This window comes from Malus domestica, chromosome 05 (genome assembly GCF_042453785.1).
Source record: "Malus domestica chromosome 05, GDT2T_hap1".
Lineage (NCBI taxonomy): Eukaryota > Viridiplantae > Streptophyta > Magnoliopsida > Rosales > Rosaceae > Malus > Malus domestica.
The window spans coordinates 4,231,428-4,249,970 of NC_091665.1; the positions used below are offsets into that span (position 1 = coordinate 4,231,428).

The following is an 18,543-nucleotide window of genomic DNA, read 5'->3' on the forward strand; positions in this document are numbered from 1 at the left end:
CAACCAATCTCAGATCCATATGGGTGACATATTAACAATTACATGCAAAACTATTTTGGGGATTTATCATTTGATAACTACTCTTCACAATACACTCATTCTACACGTAGAGATGATGAAGATAGTGAAAATTTTGAACCTCATAGAAATTCTATGTGGTACTAAAGTGTAAAATATTGTACTAATTCATTATATATAAATGATTATGGTGTGTTTAGACTTCTTTCATTAATTACTACATATTTTCTACACTCACAATGTTTGTCAGCTCGCTATATAAGCAACTTGATAATGTTAAATCCATCATGCAATGCATTTCTTTCCAATTTTTTGTGATAAACTAATAGATAATTGACTAAATAAACATCCTACAAAGTTTCAATAAAAATTTCCAAGTTTTTCTTACAATTTACGTGGTTTCCATGTAATTTTTATCGATATCGATATTTTACCGATATTTCCATCGATATTTTCGTGTTTTCGGACTACCGATATTTCCGATATTACCAATATTTAAATCTATGGTTCTCATTGATGGATATACTGGACCCCAAATTCTTCTATTTTTTTGGTGATAAATGTGTATTCTGGATCCGGTGTAGCAGTGCTTAACCGTGAACCACATCCGACCGTCCAAATAACCTCCAGTAAAAACAACAAACGTCTTCCTTTGCCGTTGGATTCCACAAACAGAAGCTGAATCCTCCGCCGTGAACGGGGTTTTTCAATCTGGAGTTAGGGTTTGTCAAATTCGAAATCGAATTTCCGCCGGACTCATAATCTCCGGTCAGTTCCGATGCTGGCGAAAGGAAGAAAAGCTTCAGGGCGAGGAGAGGCCGTGGTGGCGAACTACTCGTTCGGGCCGCTCGAAGATGACTTCATCATCAGACACAGACTTCTCACTCGGACCACAACCACGAGAGGCGAACCGCCATTGAAGAAGCTCCAGAAGAAGTTCACGTCCCTGTTCGTCGAGCTCGACAAGAACGATGACAACTTCGCCGACTGCGATAAAGCTCGCCAAAGCTTTCCTGCAGGAGCTCAACACGTTCGAGATTCCGCTCCTCAAGAGCAAGGCCGTCGTGCATGCGAATCTCCGGGAGAAGCACAACTTCGACGAGCTGAGGGAGGAGATTAACCGGCAGATTGTGCAGGCGAAGACCGACATTGAGACGCTCAAGGAGCAGCTCGAGGAGAGTAAGATCGAAAGAATGCACAAGGAGGAATGTGAGTCGATCAGGAAATTGATTGCTACGCAGCCGCCGCGGTCGGAGACGCTCAAGATCATTTCAGATTCGGAGAAGGAGATTATGGCATTGGATGCGGAGAACACCCCAAGTTGGCGGACGCTGGATCTGAGAAAGAAGCAGTTTGCTCTGCTCCTGCATGTGGTGTGTGGGCTATGTTGAATTCCCGATATGTTGTGTGCATTAAGCAGTAGAAGTAGAACGCTTTAAGAAAGTGGTGTAATTTTCGGGTGCATTTAATTTTTATGTTGTTGCAGGTGGATGAGTTGCAGAATACCGTAGAGGAAGAACAGAGGAGTTTAATTGAGGAGAAAGAGCAGAAAAATGCAATGGAAGGTGCAGCTGGGGGCTCGGAACCCATGCATGTTGATTAGAATACAATGCATCTCTCGGTTTCCAAGTTGTAAGATTGCTTGTTTCGGAAAAGGGCATCTAATTATGCATTGATGTCTCTTGATTTTCAGAAATGGGCACGCAAAAGAGTATTGGTGTATTGCCATGTAGTTGCAGGATGCTAGCAATTTTATGAAATTCTATTGTTGTGCATTTGTACGACTCTCTTTGCATATATGAATTACCAAGTTTACTTGATGAGAAGGAAATTGCCATAACTATCACTATTGGTAGAATTTCAATCAACGTAAAGATTGTCGGGTTTTCTCTCGAATTCTAGCTTTCAGATTTGAGTCTTTTGAGATTAATTGAGTTTGCATTAGCTATTTCACACTTGCCGTATGGTTTTTTGTAGATGTGAAAGAAGTCTTTCCTGGTCTTGAAATGAATGAGTCTTGAGATTTCACAAGTGTTTATGGGGTAAGTCAATGGTTACAGTTATGAAAAGTGTGAGAGTTTCAGAGGTTTATGGAGATGTTAAGAGTGAAAACAACACAGAAAAAAATCATGAGACGATATTTTTCTAGTAGCTCACCTCCAGCTGGTAATTAACCTTAGATTGCTCTGGATTATCAGTTATTTATTGAATTGGGAGTCTAGATTTTCCTTGTTGAAGTAGATACTCAGTTGAATAGTTCGCTTAGTACCGCCTGTAGCAAATCAACTGATTTCCGACCTAAAATCGAAGGTACCCGAAATGAGCGAAATTTTCGTTATTTTAATTTGATAAGACACTTTCACAATGGGGGGAAGAAGCCCCCATTACAATTCGAACCGACCAAATGATGGTTTCCCCAAATGTGATTGATTTGAAATTGTTGTATACTCGGATGACTTTGATTGTGAATTATCTTGTAGTCGCCAAGGTTGAAGGAGATAATGCGATTACAAACTGTTCCACACGTGTTATATAACAAAAAGGAAAAAGAAAAAGAACCGGAAAATAGAACTATGGGAGGCGTTTGATTGATCAAACTGTTCCGCACATGTGCACCAATCTCATCTGAGGGACCAAAATGAGGGGCCTTAGTACAACCAATCCAAACCCATAACTTGAGACACAAGGAAAGGAAACCTCGCAACACTGATGACACAATCTCACTTTTAGCTTCAACGTATGGCTTTCATCTGTTATCAAAATCGATCTTGTGTATCAAACCATTCTCTACAATTAGTCCGCGCCAAATCGATCTTGTGTATAAAACGTACCCATAAAGTACAATCGAGATCCGAAACCTTCTATCCATCCTGGTCATACAACATTGATTCTAGGAGTTGAAAATTAATATGCACATCTCCATGTCTTGGTTCAATGCCACTAGTTCCTAGGCACTCATTGAGAGGGGCATGAATTTCAATTTGGAAAGCTTTCCATTATTTGTAGTGCGTGTGCTATCAAATTGTTAGGTAGATGTCAAGGATTGCAAGGTAAGTGAATTTGACAATTCTATCACTAACGAACCGTTGTGAATTTAGATAAAAGGACTACAAAGTTAATTTAGGAGCCCTAAAAATTTTCTACTCTGACCATACTCTCTAATTCAAGAAGTTTGTTGGCGAGGTTATTGTAGGGAACATAAAAAATGTAACGACCCGTCCCCAAATATTTCGGTTTTTATAATTTTATAGTATGAATTTACAAAAATGCCCTTCGAGGCAAAACAATTGACTTTTGTTGATTGCCTTGTCATGTCACTTAAGATTTGTTTCCTTGGCGTATTCTAGTAGTACTCGTCATTACGAAAGCGTGAGCGTAAACGGAATGTAATTTAGAGTTGTAAACAAGCAAAGTTGAGGGCAAAATGGTCATTTGACCATAAATCTAGAAGGTTCCAGATTTGCTGGAGCAGTGAGATGGTGCCATATGTGTGGCTAGGATGGAGGGATGAAAGGAGAAATGAGGGAAAGGAGAGAGATGGACGGAGGAGAGAAAGGAGGGGGAAGCTGCCTAATAAAGAGAGGATGAAATGAGAGAAATGAGAGAAGGGAGAAGCAACCAATATGGGTTTCTCCTTGACCTGATAATAACCCGATTTTGACCCGGTTCCTGGTGACCGTTTCCGACTATTTTTTGTCGTTTTTTCGGCGATCCAAGGCTCGCCACCACCTGCACACGACTCCATAACCTTCATTCTTCAAGTTCCACCCGAAACCCAACAGTTTTTTGCCTCGGTTTTGTGAGGATATCACCAACGGCACCGTGGGGAGATTGTGAAAATCCGCTGTTTATTCAAGTACCACCGTTGACCACCACCTTTGTTCAACTCCCCTTGAAGTCTGAATCAAAGCCCAAACAAGTTTGGTGGCGACAGAGCTGCGAATTTGACGAATCGAGGTTCACCCATTTTAGGGTTTCCGACGATTCATGGTAATTTCAGGCCACTTCCCGGTCGAGTTGGACCTCGGCGCAGGTGCATTGGTGGGAAGTGACTCCATCCTCGCTAGCTCGAGCGGCTCCTGGGCAACAAAATATCTATGAGTGGACCCCTTCTTAAATTGCATGTTTTGTAAAATATTAGGCTTGCATGCATTTCATATTTCATGATTTGAGTATGTTTTATATTATGTTTTACAAATTTCTATAATTATGGTTTACGGAGAATTTATTATTTATTTAAATTGTTTTTACGAAATATTTATGATTTATCGAAGTTATGTTTTACTAAAAGTTATGAATCTTTGGATTTTCGTATATGAAATTCTACATATTTACGAATATGTGCATTATGGATTTATGAGATGATGCTTTAAGCTATTGAGCATCGGTGATTTGATACGAGATTTTGAGGTATGTTTTCGGTGCTTATCTAGTGGGTTATCATACAGCACATCCACACAACACGGGTATGTAGACATCTATGGTCATAGTACACAGTTGAGGATTTTATGCCATACCCCCGACTTCACTGGTGAAACCAGTGACAGACAGCTTCATTAGTCACGGCTAGTGTCGGTGTGTGATGTTATATATTTCTTCTTTGGCGTAACTCAGAGTCGTACAACTTCACCTTCAGGTGATGGGGCCTACCATGTTTCTTCATTGGTGTAACCCAGTGTCGTACAGCTTCACCTTCGGGTGATGGACAAGTACTTTCTTCGGGCGACTATGATACTCCTAGTGAGTACATCATGGATGTGATTTACAGATGATTAACGGTACCTTCGGTTGGCATTATAACATTTATTGAGCATTATTTTACATGTACATGTTTTAAAAATATTTGCATGGCATGTTAGAGTTTTAAAAAAACCTACTATGTAGTATTATATATATGTGTTTTCAAAACAGGGGGTTAGTATGTTTAGAAAGAAAATGGTTTTCTTATTATTAGTATTATTATAAACTTTGGCCCACTTACCCTTTTGTTTTGCACCCCCTCAGGAGATAGGTTCGAGCCATACAATCTCGACGTCAGGGCACTTCCGCATAGGTATCTTCGAGTCTTCTCAGTATAGGTCTCATTCCTTTATTCGTACCTTTTATTATAATTCACTCACATTATTCTTGAGTAGTTGCATGCTCTGAACATGGTTCTGCATTAGTATATTTCTTTCTAATTACGTATTTTATTCGCATGCATGTTTAAAATGGCTTCATCACCCTCAGGTGTCGGCCAACATTTGCCTATCCTGATATTTGGGGAGATTAGGGTTGGAGCGTGTCAAAATACCTGCACTTAGAACATTTCCCCAGTCCACGTGAAACTTTTCCATTGAATTTATTGAAGGAAAAATCTATCTAGATTTAAGAGTCGGACCAGCAGCTCACTATTAATCACACATGTAGTGTCTAAACAAAAAATTCGGGGAACATTGTTTGACAAGTTTGTCATCCTAATTCATATTTGAGTTGAAGTCCCACAACTTTTAGTATGATTTGGTGGCTATCAGTATTGTAGTTCTAATTCGTCTTTGGCGAAAATCGAACCTAAGACCTCTCCCATACCAATGAAGCAAGATAGTGTATTTTTATTGCAACAAGAATTCTACCATGACATTACATATGTTAGCCAAGGTACTTTAAACAAGCAATAGGGCCTACCGGCGCCGTTCTTTCCCCGATTATCTTTAGTTTGTTTAAGATTATCAAATCTTCAATAGAATTGATCACTAATTGACCACCTTCTGTTTGCTTTGCCATCTTGATCAACAAACCGAGTTAGATGTCATATATTTGTTTGAGTAATGTATTTTACGTTTTAGTCAAAATACAGCAAACCAAATAATAATTAGGTAGAGTAATCAAGCTAGTTTTGTATAATTACCAATGTGCAAGGCGAAAAAGACGGGGTTTTAAAGCTAGAGACGTTCAATTCATGCTTTTTTATGATAGCTATTTAATCTTGTTAGTTAATCCATGCCATGGTCGCCTGTTTGTCTTCTATACCTAATGTCATACATACACCATAACATGTTATATGGCCACTCGAGGGGTCTCGCTGCACAAAGCTAACAGCAATCTAACAGTAACCGAACTCGCCGAAGCAACTCAAACTAACTTAGAGCTGTGATCTACTACTTTTAGGTCTATGATTATCTGTTGTGCAGGCTTTAGTTCATGGAGTCTTTCAAAACTAAACTCTAGCATTTCTATTTTCTAGGTAGTGGATTCAAGGCATGTTGTCGTCATTCTGGGAGTGGGAAATGTCCAGTTTTGCTTTTCTCTGAGACTTTTGAAAGGATGTTTGGATGCAAGGAATAGAGTCCAATTTTGTGTTCGTGAGTTTTCCGGTCTTTTTGGAAAATGTCCAATTTTGTGTTTTGTGAGTTTGCAAGGGATAATGTAACATATAAGACGGATTTAAAAGAAGACTTTCTTTGCCACGTGTTTAACATAATATATTAGTAAAGGACAGTGAGTGGTATAAATTGAAAAAATTAATATTAATAGCAACAGTAGTACTTAGCAGGTATTGCTCTTCAATATACGAATAATAGTACAAGTTACACATAAATTAAATCGACATAACCTAATCTCAAATTTCTTGTACACCCACTCACAGTTTTCCACGAACCTCACTCTAACACAAGAGTTCTTTCACCAAAAACCTTTCACTCTAGCTTTCTTGATTTCTCTCAACCGTGGCCATGGAAGGGCCAAATGCTCTCACTGTCTCTTTGGATGCTTCCCTGATGCCTGCCCTCTCACTTGGCAAGCATACCCAAATGCTTCCAAAGTCAAAAAAGCAAGCCTACTCTTGCTTTTCTTTTGTAGGACTTCACATGATCTACATCTTTCAATGCATCCCACCGATAGATGATCTCTCTACCGACAGCAACTACACGGTTCAGTTGTTGCCAGCTCAACATCACAACAATTATATACGATGCCCTTCCCACCACCCAACTCCATTAATTTCAAAGGTGATGCTCCAATTACTTTTGTCGTCTTCTTTTCTACTTAATATATCATTTTTTTTTCATCAATTAACATCAAAGGCATCTTTTCCAATTTTGCTTTTCTGAGTTTTGCTTTTCTCTGAGGCTTTTGAAAGGATGTTTGGTTGCAAGGAATAGTGTCTAATTTTGTGTTTTGTGAGTATGCAAGGGATAATGTCACATATAATCTTATATATAAAGCCAGAGCCCCACTTTGGGGTCACGGTTTCAACAAAAAAGAATATGGCCAAAATGCCCCTCGTCCAAAAACATCAAAAGCGGCAAAAAAGATGCATAAAATAATGCAAGGGTAATTTTGTAATTTTAACAATGTTTTTTTTTTAAATTAATTGTTTGTTGCAGTTTTTTGTTTTTTTATAATTAGTACCTCATAATATGCTAGCAATAATATGATTTAGTTTCTCTAAAAAAGGTCTTTCGCATGGGGATAATAATGTGATCAAATTAATTGTCAAATGATTGTTTTTTTTTAACAAAAGATATTATCTACATTGAGGGAAGGGGGTGAGCTTAGCCTCACAATGGATTAGCAATAATATGATTCTATCAATTGTTTTTTAAATATTATTTTGTCTATTCTTAATGTAAATTCTATAGAGACCGATTTTATTATGTGAATTCAACTGCTTTAATTGGTTTATGAGGGGTTTCTTCTAGCATGATTTAAAATTATTTATTTGCTTCAAATATTTAACTTGTCTTTTGTCAATTTACACATATAAATACATTTAAAAGTATAAGTACAAGTTACACATGAGTTAAATCAACAAAACCTAATCTCAAATTTCTTGCACACCTATTCACAGAAGTTTCTTAAGAGCCTCACTCTAACCCCAAGAGTTCTTTCACCAAGAACCTTTCACTCTAGCTCTCTTGATTTCTCTCAACCGTGGCCATGGGAGAGCCAAATGCTCTCACCATCTCTTTGGATGCTTGCCTGCCTTCTCACTCGGCAAGCATACCCAAATGCTCCAAAAGTAAAAAAAGCAAGCCTACTCTTGATTTTCTTTTTGTAGCACTCCACATGATCTGCATCTTTCAATGCATCCCACGGCAAGATGATCTCTCCACTGACAGCAACCACACGGTTCAATTGTTGCCAGCTCAACATTATATGAGCCAATCACAACAATTATATATGATGCCATTCCCACCAACTCCATCACTTTCAAAGGTGACTCACCAACTACTTTCGTCATCTTCTTTTCTATTTAATATATCATCTGTTTTTAGAGAACTTTAACGAAAAACTTCCGGTATTGTTTATTTTAACGAAAAATTATATTTTTACACTAAAAAGTCAATCATGGTATTATTCACTTTACTCTTTATTTTATCATTATCGTTAAAACTTAAAGTTTTTAAACCATTTTCATTAGTTTCCTTTTTTTTCAATCAATTAACAGCAAAGGCATCTTTTTCTCTCATCATTTTAGTTATTCAATAGTAATCTATGGAGTACGGAATATTTTGGCAAATCACTTTCAGTGCTTTTGTGCTAGGTTGCATGGCTACAGACAAGGTTTGGTTCTGGTTTGTGAGGTAACTGTCCCTAGTTCAATAAATTTAACAAAGTGTGCACTATTAGTTTCTACCATTAACTTTTGTAAATTTCTTTTGTTAAGCTGATGATATGGCATATAAGTAGATCTCACATATCAATTCTAAATGTTTGTTGAGGACCAAATCTAAATTAGGGTCAAAGTTTAGGGACTAATTGTGCGTTCTATGTTATTTTACATACAATTGACAAAAATCTCACGGAAAGACCAATAGTGCACATTTTGTTAAATTATGAGTCCTCAATTAGCGAACTTTTGGTTTAGGGACTTAAATCTAATTTTGAGTGAAAATTTAAGTACCACTTCTAAATCTGCGACAAACAGAGGCTTGGAAAGATTTAGGCTACAATCAACAAACAGGTTGGAAGAAAGAAGGGGTGTGTGCTAGAAGGAGGTAAAAAACAGTGAGATCTGCGACATTGACCGAAAAAGAAGAAGAAGAGTTGTGACTGGCCCATAAATTAAAGAAGAAAAAAGAATTGGCAGCATGTGCTTTTGATGCGATGAATCAGGATCAATCTGACTAACAAAAGCAAAAAAGCATTTTCTTTTCTCACTTAACACACTTAAACCAATTGGAAATTTCCTTGTCTCTTACACGAAGCAAAAAAGCAAAAAAGCAAAAAAGCATTTTGTTTAAAGAAAAGCAAAAAACTTGTCAATACTAAAGTACACTAACACAAAATTAAACAAGGAGGCAGATTCTTCTAGTTGTGGTGCTCCTTCTATTCCCTCCTATTTTATGCGATCACGGTTAAGTTACGTCAATATTTTATATTAATTTTTTAATAGAGATAATAAGATAAAAAGCAATAAGAATATAAAATGTTGACGTGGCTTAACCGCGATAGCACAAATAGGAGGACATAGAAGGTCACCACAACTAGGAGGCCAGACAATCTGCCCCATTAAACAAACTCACGATGTCATCAGCCAATCAATTAAACAAAACAAAGAATGATAGAACAAAACATCGTCAATCTTTCTTAGAAATTATCTATGATACATTTCCCACCAACTTCATCACTTTGAAAGATGACGCTCCAACTACTTTAGTGGTTTTCTTTTCTACTTCTTTTTATTATTACTAACATTTGTCTACATTTTGTATGGATGAACATATTTTTTCAGAAAATAAGAAGGAAAGAGGGAGACAAAGAGAGAGAATGTGGGGAGTAGAAGATTTTTGTTTTTGATTTTTTTTTTAATATTAGAGATATTTTAATATTATCTGTATGTGAGGTTTTAATAAAAAAACAGTAAAATTTGGATTTGTGAAATTACATTATTGTTCATTATTTTTTTGTGTGATAGAAAATTAAATTATATTTTCATCCTCTTTTGGTTGACAAAAAGAATTATATTAATTAGATGATATATATATATATATATATAATACCCTTCCCACCAACAATATCACCCCTCTCTCTCCTTTCCCCTTATCTCCATCAGATCCTCTTTGTTCTCTATCCATCACATTCCCTTCTCTCTCTCCATCTCTCACCTCGACCTCTCTTCCTTGCCTTCCGATTTGAGACCATCCACCGCTTTGAAAGTGAGGGAGAAGAGGAGGGAAGCGTAGATTAGATCAGAGACTCAAGTTTGAGGCTTCAGTTTTTGTATTTTCAAATTGCCCCAAAGATTTTGAATATTTCAAAAACTGCCTCAAAATATTTCAACCCGTGTCGGCGGCGTATAGGAGGCGTGTCCAACCCGTTGACCGGTGTCTTGACCATGTCCAACACCTGACACTTCGGAGTTTTGGAGTATCTGTGCAACCTAGCTTCTGTGCTCAGAGCTAGGTGTCTTTACCGTGTCCAGCCCGTGTCGGTGCGACTGTGCTTAGAGCTGATTGCTTGGAACACTTCCAATTTGCGTTGTGCAGCCAAATGGCCCGGGCTTCTGCTCCTGTAGTTTTTCCATGGAAGTACCATGTGTTTCTGAGTATCAGAGGTGAAGACACCCGCCGGGGTTTTACAGATCATTTATACAAACAGTTGGAGGCGCGAGGAATCAAGACTTTCAGGGACGAACCAGAACTTGAAAGAGGGAAAGATATCAATCCAGAGCTCCTGAGGGCAATTGACCAATCAATGTCTGCGATCATAGTTCTTTCGACAAACTTTGCTTCTTCAAGTTGGTGTTTGCGAGAACTTACTCATATTGTTCGTTGCATGGAAGAGAAAAAGAGAATTTTTCCCATTTTTTATGGCGTGGATCCTTCTGATGTACGCCATCAACGAGGGAGTTTTGGGGAAGCCTTTGCGGAACATGAAGTAAATTATCGGCAACACATGGAGGAGGTAAATGAGTGGAGAAAGTCATTAAAAAGGGTGGCTAATCTTGCCGGGTGGAATTCAAAGCATTATAGGTAAGCGTAGGAGGCAACAACTGACGTTTATAGCTTAAGAAGACCAATTTTTTACTATTGAGTTTCGATGTTAACATGCACTTTATTTTACGGTGTGATGATTTTTTATTTACGTCATTTGTTCTTCTTGTAGGTATGATACAGAGCTTATCCAAGGAATCGTCAATACACTATGGGAGAAAGTGCACCCTACGTTGTCAATGTTAGATTCCTCAGAGAGGTTTGTCGGAATTGATTCTAAACTGGAGGAAATAGATTTGCTTTTAGATACAAATGCAAACGATGTTCGCTTTATAGGGATATGGGGGATGGGTGGAGTGGGTAAGACAACCCTAGCTAACTTAGTTTACAAGAGAATTTCTCATGATTTTGAAGGTAGCAGCTTTCTTGCTAATGTTAGAGAGGTGTGCTCTACGGATGGTATAGCTCATCTACAAAAGCAGCTTCTTTCTGAAATCTTAGGGGAAAATAACATACAAATTTGGAATGCTTATAATGGAATCACTAGGATAAGTAGGTGTTTGTGTAATAAAAAGGTTCTTCTCATACTCGATGATGTGGATCAATTAGACCAACTGGAAAAGTTGGTCAAACAAAAAGAGTGGTTTGGTTTCGGGAGTAGAGTCATCGTTACAACTAGAGATGAACGTTTGTTAGTTGAACATGGTATAGAGATGGTATATGAGGTTAAGCCATTAACCCAAGATGAAGCTCTTTTTCTCTTTAGTCGGAAAGCCTTTAAAGATGATGAGTTGGAAGAAGATTTTTTAGAACTGTCGAAATGTTTCATCAGTTATGCAAGCGGTCTTCCATTAGCTCTTAAAACTTTAGGGTCTTTTTTGTACAAAAGAGGTCGAGATGAATGGAAGAGTGCACTACAAAAACTGAAGCAAGCTCCTAATAGAAAAATTTTTGAAACATTGAAATTAAGTTATGATGGACTAGATGAGTTTGAGAAGAGAATCTTCCTTGACATTGCATGTTTCCATAAGTTTTGTGAAAAGGAGCGAGTAATTGAAAGCCTACAAAAGTGTGGCTTTGTTGGCGCTTGCATTGTGATCGAAGTTCTTATTGAGAAATCTCTCTTAAGTATTTCAGACTCTTACGTGTATATGCATGATTTGATACAAGAAATGGCATGGGAGATTGTTCGACGAGAGTCTTATGATGAGCCAGGTGGTCGTAGTCGGTTGTGGCTTCCTAATGATATCTGGCATGTGCTTGCAAAGAATACGGTAAGAATTTGCATGAAAATGAAAATACCAAAGTTTGGATAGGACACTATAATACTATTTAACATGGTAAGAGACTTGATTACGAAATTAACTATTCCTTTAATCTTATTTATCAGGGATCAGAAGCAATTGAAGGCATAGTCTTACGTTTGAGTGAATTTGAAGTGGCAGACTGGAATCCTGAAGCATTCACTAAGATGTGTAAGCTGAGGTTGCTCGACATTCATAATGTGAGGCTTTCTAAGGGCCCAAAGCATCTTCCGAATGCTTTAAGAGTTCTCAAATGGAGCTGGTATCCCTCTAAATGTCTACCACCAATTTTTCAACCGGATGAACTTAGAGAACTTAGTCTGCAGCATAGCAAAATCGATCACCTTTGGAATGGAATAAAGGTAGATGATTGCACAATTGATTTTTAATTTGTCGATTACAATAATTGTAGTGTCTGAACATGAACTATTGTAACATTTCTATTTTGTACAGCGCTTGGGCAAGTTGAAGTCTATCGATCTTAGTTACTCACACAACTTGACAAGGACCCCAGATTTCACAGATATTCAAAATCTCGAGGAGCTGGTGCTTGAAGGTTGTACAAATTTAGTTGAGATTCATTCATCCATTGCGTTTCTCAAAGGGCTTAGACTTCTAAATCTTAAAGACTGTAAAAGTATTAAGTGTCTCCCAGACAAGGTAGAAATGGAATCTCTTGAAGTATTTGATATTTCTGGCTGCTCAAAAGTGAAAAAGATTCCAGACTTTGTTGGAGAAATGAAAAATTTCTCTAAGCTTTCTTTAAGCCGAACTGATGTTCAGGAAATACCTTCCTCAGTTATACGTCGGAGTTTGGAGCGGATTGATTTAAGTGGAATTGCTTTGAGAGAGACGGAATCCTCCCTGGTTTCAGTGAAAAATTTTGAACTATCAAATTTTCTTGGATGTAATGCACCACCAGCTAGATCATTGCGTTCCTTCTTCACTTTTGGCGAATTTCCAACAAAGACTTCACAGCCTGTGAGTCTGGTCTTAGATTCGCTGAAAGATTTATGCTTTCTGAAGGATTTAAATATGAAGAACTGCAATCTTTGTGAAGGAGCAATTCCCGAGGAGATTGGTTTCTTGTCTTCTTTAGAAACTCTAGATCTTAGCGGAAACCATTTGGTTAGCCTTCCTGCAAGCATCAGTGGGCTTTCTAAGCTGAAGTACTTAAATCTGGAGAATTGCAATCTTATTGAAGGAGCAATTCCCGATGATATTGGTTCCTTGTCCTCTTTACAAGGACTAAATCTTAGCGGAAACCATATTGTTAGCCTTCCTGCAAGCATCAGTGGGCTTTCTAAGCTGGAGGATTTAAATCTAAAGGACTGCAATCTTTGTGAAGGAGCAATTCCCGATGATTTTGGTTTCTTGTCCTCTTTAGCATTACTAACTCTTAGCGGAAACCATTTTGTTAGCCTTCCTGCAAGCATCAGTGGGCTTTCTAAGCTGGAGTTTTTTGAATTGCGAAATTGTAAAAGGCTTCAACAACTGCCAGCCATTCCATTAAACAGCGAATTATATATGGACACGGAGAATTGTACTTCCTTAAAAATGCTCCCATATTTACCACATGCTTGCAGAGTAAGCAGGTTTTGGTTGACTTCTGTCAATTGCTTCAGTTTGGCTGGAAATCAAGGTTGCAATGCCACACTATATTCAGCACTAAAGAGATTCCTTCAGGTATTTCTCTTTCTCCCATCATCCCTCGTCTCCTTAGTTTTTTACATTTATTTACGTTGTTCCTTTGTGCAGGAGCTCCCTCATTTTCTGCAAATGTTCAATATACTAATTCCCGGAAGTGAAATTCCTGACTGGTTCAATAACCAAAGTGTAGGAGATTCGGTGATTGAAAAACTACCTCCGCTCTCATGCAATAGCAAGGAGATGGGATTTGCTTTATGCGCTCTATTTGTAGCTGGTCAAAATATTTCAGCTTCCACTAGCGGACTAGATTCGCTACTAAGTGGTACTCATGGAATTTTCTGTCGTTACAGTTTTGGTTCAAACAACACCTTTCCAGACAGCGGTCGGACTATTGCGAGTTCGCTTGGTGAGGCAGCGTCAGATCACCTTTGGTTGGTCGGTCTATCTAGGAAATTCCTTTTGGAAGTAACCAGTCGTAGGGAGAAATTGTGTGATCAGATTCAGTTTCGTTTCGAAACAGTAAATGATTTCGGAAGCAAGACATGCTTGAAGGTGAAGAAGTGCGGAGTCTGTCCGGTGTATGAACAAGATACAGAAGAGGAGATCAACTGAACGAAGAAACAGTTCCAACAGAAGCATTTCATTGTGAGGATATTACCAATTGTGATTTTGACCAATAAAAAACTGTACGAGACGTGATTAAGCGAAGACGTGAACAATACGGTAATGAAGCAGGACCCAGTGAAAGTGGAAGTTCCTCCAAAGACCAAGTTGAAGAGGCATAGTTTGGCGAAAGAATGGTCGGAGTAAGTTGACTTTCATGTGTAATTAGGAGGACTATGTTTCCCGTTTAAGTCTATAATTAGGGTAAATATTATTGCATATTTTTACCTAGTTAATCAAGTCTGATATATATATATATATATATACTTGGTGAGAACAATAGCATCAGACAATTAAAATCCCAAATGAGGGCAGAGATCCTAGTATTTCCGCTTTGTCTATTCCTTTCAGAAAAAAATTATGAACCCCTCACGGAGAATGTGTTGCCCCTCCATGTTGCCATCACCGATTCCACCCTAACCGATGTTATACCTACTATTCACAGTGAAGCAAAATCAATTCATGGTACTCAACAAAAGCTTCAACTCCAAAATTTCACCTACAAAGCTTCAACTCCAAAGCTTCGCCTACAAAAGCTTCAACACAAAAGCTTCACCTACAAAGCTTCAACTCCAAAGCTTCACCTACAAAGCTTCAACACAAAAGCTTCACCCACAATAGCTTCACCTATAAAAGTTTCACCAACAAAAGCTTCACCACAAAAGCTTCACCAACAAAAGCTTGACCCACCACAAAAGCTTCATCTACAAAAGCTTCACACTATCTTGATCAATTCATGGTACCCAACAAAGCTTCAACCTCAAAGCTTCACCTATAAAGTTTAATATATATATATATATTTTTTTTTTTTTTCGGAAATTCTAAAATTTAAAAATTCAAAAATTCGAAAATTTAAAAATTCAATAAAAAAAAACCAAAAATTAAAAAAAAAAAAAAAAATTGCCTAGGCCTCCTCTTATTTGGGCCTAACAACTTTTATAACAAATATATATGAAGGAGGAGTTTTTGGCTACTAACAAAACACCTCCTTCGTCAACTCCCTCGACCGAAGACTTGGGGGACTCCTACCATATGCTACTGCACCTTGATACTTGGAAGTCTCATGACTACTTAGTGACTTGGATTTTTTCAAGTCTCCAACCGAGAAGTTTTCCTCACTCGGGAAATTAAGGGAGCACTACCTCAACCTACATGCTTCACTCACAAAGCTTCAACAAAAGGAAAAATTCAAAGAACTTAGTGAAGAATGCCTTGGTGTATTTAACACAATACGTTAAAATGAAGCAAAGTTTGTTTATTGATATCTCCGATAAGTTACAAATATGTACATATACATGAATCAAAATAAACAAACAAGAGGGAGCCTTCACAACGGTTGCTCATGAGAAGTCTCAGCAGTCGGCAGAGCACTCAAAAGATGAGGCACCAGAGGGTGATTATTTGGAGCCTCAGTACTAGGCAGAACCCCAGAAGGAGGAGGCACCGAAGGTTGATCATTTGGAGCTTCATTACGCGGTACAGCCCTAGAAGACGAAAGCAATAAATGCCTTTGGAACAAACCCACAAACCTCTGATGATCAAGTAAAATGTCGAACTTCCTCTTCATATTTGTAGCGTAGTCATGTGCGAGCATGTGCAACTATTTATTCTTATGCTTGAGCCCTCTGATCTCCTGTTTGAGACTTATCACTTCAACCGCCAATGATTCAACCTGGCGAGTTCGAGCAAATAGGCGTTGGGCCATATTAGACACAGAACCTGCACATTGAACACTGAGAGCCAGAGAATCCTTAACAGCCAACTCATCAGACCATTTGGAAAGTAGTCTGTTATCTTTGGGAGTGAGAAGGTTCCTGGCCACCACCGCAGCGATCATATTATTCTTCATCACAGAGTCCCCAACGGTAAGATGACCAGTAGGGGATAAAAAGGATATGCACCATATGTTGTCTGGAGAAGGCATGGCTGCCTCTTCACCAAAGTTCAAGTCAAAACGACGGTCGGATAGGCCAGACATTCTCAGAAATGATGAAGGAGAAATGAGGTGCAATAAATCTCTGAAGTAAAGGGAAAATTCCTACAAGCAATAACTCTCTGAATGTACTTCTTGCACACAATTGGTGCCCTTATAAAAGAAATGGCAACAGAGCCGTTGGTTCAAAAATCGAAAAGGCACCACTCTCAGGATTCCAAAGAGGCACCACTTTCCACACGCAATATCAGCTCCTCGGGTACCACGGATAACTTTGCCAAAGATCTCTGACAAAGTTTAGACACATAAATTTTGAAGGTCCAGCTACCCTACTATTACCCACAAGGGTAAAGGAACAGCACCACTGCTTGATAACTAGAAAGTCTCAATGTATGTCAACCTCCGTGCTTCGTGGCAAGGCAGACTGGCACAAATGCCCAACCTTTACTCACATTCGAGAAAACACTCCCAACAAGATTGCTTGGTAAAAAAATCGAAGAGGCACCAGTCTCCGAATCTCGAGAGCCAAACTCCCAACAGGATTACTTTCTCAAAAATCGAAGAGACATTGCTTTCCGAATCTCAAGAGTCAGACTCCCAACAGGATTGCTTTCTCAAAAATTGAAGAGACACCACTCTCCGAATCTCGAGAGTCAGACTCCCAACAGGATTACGTGCTCAAAAATCGAAGAGGCACCACCCTCCGAATCTCGAGAACCAAACTCCCAACAGGATTACTTTCTCAAAAATCGAAGAGACACTGCTATCCGAATCTCAAGAGTTAGACTCCCAACAGGTTTGCTTTCTCAAAAATCGAAGAGGCACCGCTATCCGAACATCGAGAGCCAGATTTCCTTGGATAAAGCTTGTCTGCAATCTTCACATGCAACATCAGCTTTCCAGATACCACAGACCACTTTTTCAAAGTGCTCTGACAAAGTTAAAACACGTGAAGCTTGCAGCTCCCACTACATTGCTATGACCAAGAAGGGTAAAGGAATAGCACTACTACTTGTTATTAGGGAGACTCCTATATATGTTAACCTCCATCCTCCACAGCCAGCCAGACCTGCAAATAAAAAAAAATGCTCAACTTTTCTTCACATCCGAGAGGGCACTCTCAGCAGAGTCTCTCGAAATACTCAGCTTCTTTTCCTCCCGATAACACCTCTGCAAACAAGCCACACCAGAGCAAGAGTATCTCATATTATCAGGGTTAAAAGCAAGAGTATCCCATATCATGCTTTTTCCCTGTCTTTTCTTTTGGCCTTATTCTTACCTGTAAAACAAGGAGAAAAAGAGCAATCAGTCAGCACTTGGAATTAAGCTTCCAGTCAGGAACTGACTGCCTGGAATCCCTTGCCTGATTACTTACCTGGCATTGCTCTCGAGTACTCATCTTCAACATCTTATGCTTCCAGAGAAGATACCACATCTGCCTGAGGAACAGATAGGGCAAGTGAGAAGGATACAAGGAAGCATGTGGAGACAAGCGTAACATAACACGTGCCGATACATCCACTTATTTGTCAACAGCAAAAGTATCTCATATCATCAGGGTCGAACGTACTCTAGATTTGATGAACTTGTTTTGACCCTCAAATTCTTGAGTCGGCCTTATACCCTGGAGGAAACCAGAAAACCCTCCAGCCCAGTTCAAGAATAAGCCTGTGGAAAGTTACTTCTTCAAAAGAAAAAATATCTCATATCATGTCTTTTCCATTTGCTTATGCTTATCCTTGTTGCTGTTTACGACACAAGGAGAAGGAGAACAATCAACCAGAAGCCGAAGTCGAACCTTCGATCCAGGTTGCTTACTTGGAAGTCTGATTGCTTACCTTGTCTGTTACCTCATTCGGCAAATCTCCTAGCTCGACGACTTGGTGGACTCCTACTATAGGGTTTGTATCGCACTTGACCAAGCCCGAAACTACAAGTAAGCTTCAAGTGAAATTAATACATTACCTTGTGCATCTTCATCGGTTAAAGATACCACCCCTGGATGGAGGAAAAGTATTTCCAGAGAAGATGCCACATCTACATATGAGAAAGATAAGGA

General features: G+C 38.7%; 1 protein-coding gene and 1 pseudogene across 1 annotated transcript; both read left to right on the top strand.

The window, feature by feature from the left end:
* The first annotated feature begins 629 nt into the window (after nt 1-629).
* Nucleotides 630-1,841, top strand: LOC103402153 (THO complex subunit 7A-like; annotated as a pseudogene).
* An 8,163-nt stretch (nt 1,842-10,004) lies between these two features.
* Nucleotides 10,005-14,787, top strand: LOC103402223 (disease resistance protein RUN1-like). Its single transcript, XM_070822965.1, has 6 exons — nt 10,005-10,404; nt 10,449-10,973; nt 11,107-12,208; nt 12,325-12,600; nt 12,692-13,924; nt 13,997-14,787. The coding sequence occupies exons 2-6, from the start codon at nt 10,492-10,494 to the stop codon at nt 14,498-14,500; spliced, it is 3,597 nt and encodes a 1,198-aa protein (XP_070679066.1). The 5' UTR covers nt 10,005-10,404; nt 10,449-10,491; the 3' UTR covers nt 14,501-14,787.
* Nucleotides 14,788-18,543: the final 3,756 nt, after the last annotated feature.

Excerpts from the sequence above, each read along its gene's own strand:
- LOC103402223 (XM_070822965.1), top strand. The coding sequence starts at position 10,492 with ATGGCCCGGGCTTCTGCTCCTGTAGTTTTTCCATGGAAGTACCATGTG. Across the intron at positions 10,974-11,106 it reads TGGAATTCAAAGCATTATAG|GTATGATACAGAGCTTATCC; the intron begins GTAAGCGTAGGA and ends TTCTTCTTGTAG. Across the intron at positions 12,209-12,324 it reads ATGTGCTTGCAAAGAATACG|GGATCAGAAGCAATTGAAGG; the intron begins GTAAGAATTTGC and ends CTTATTTATCAG.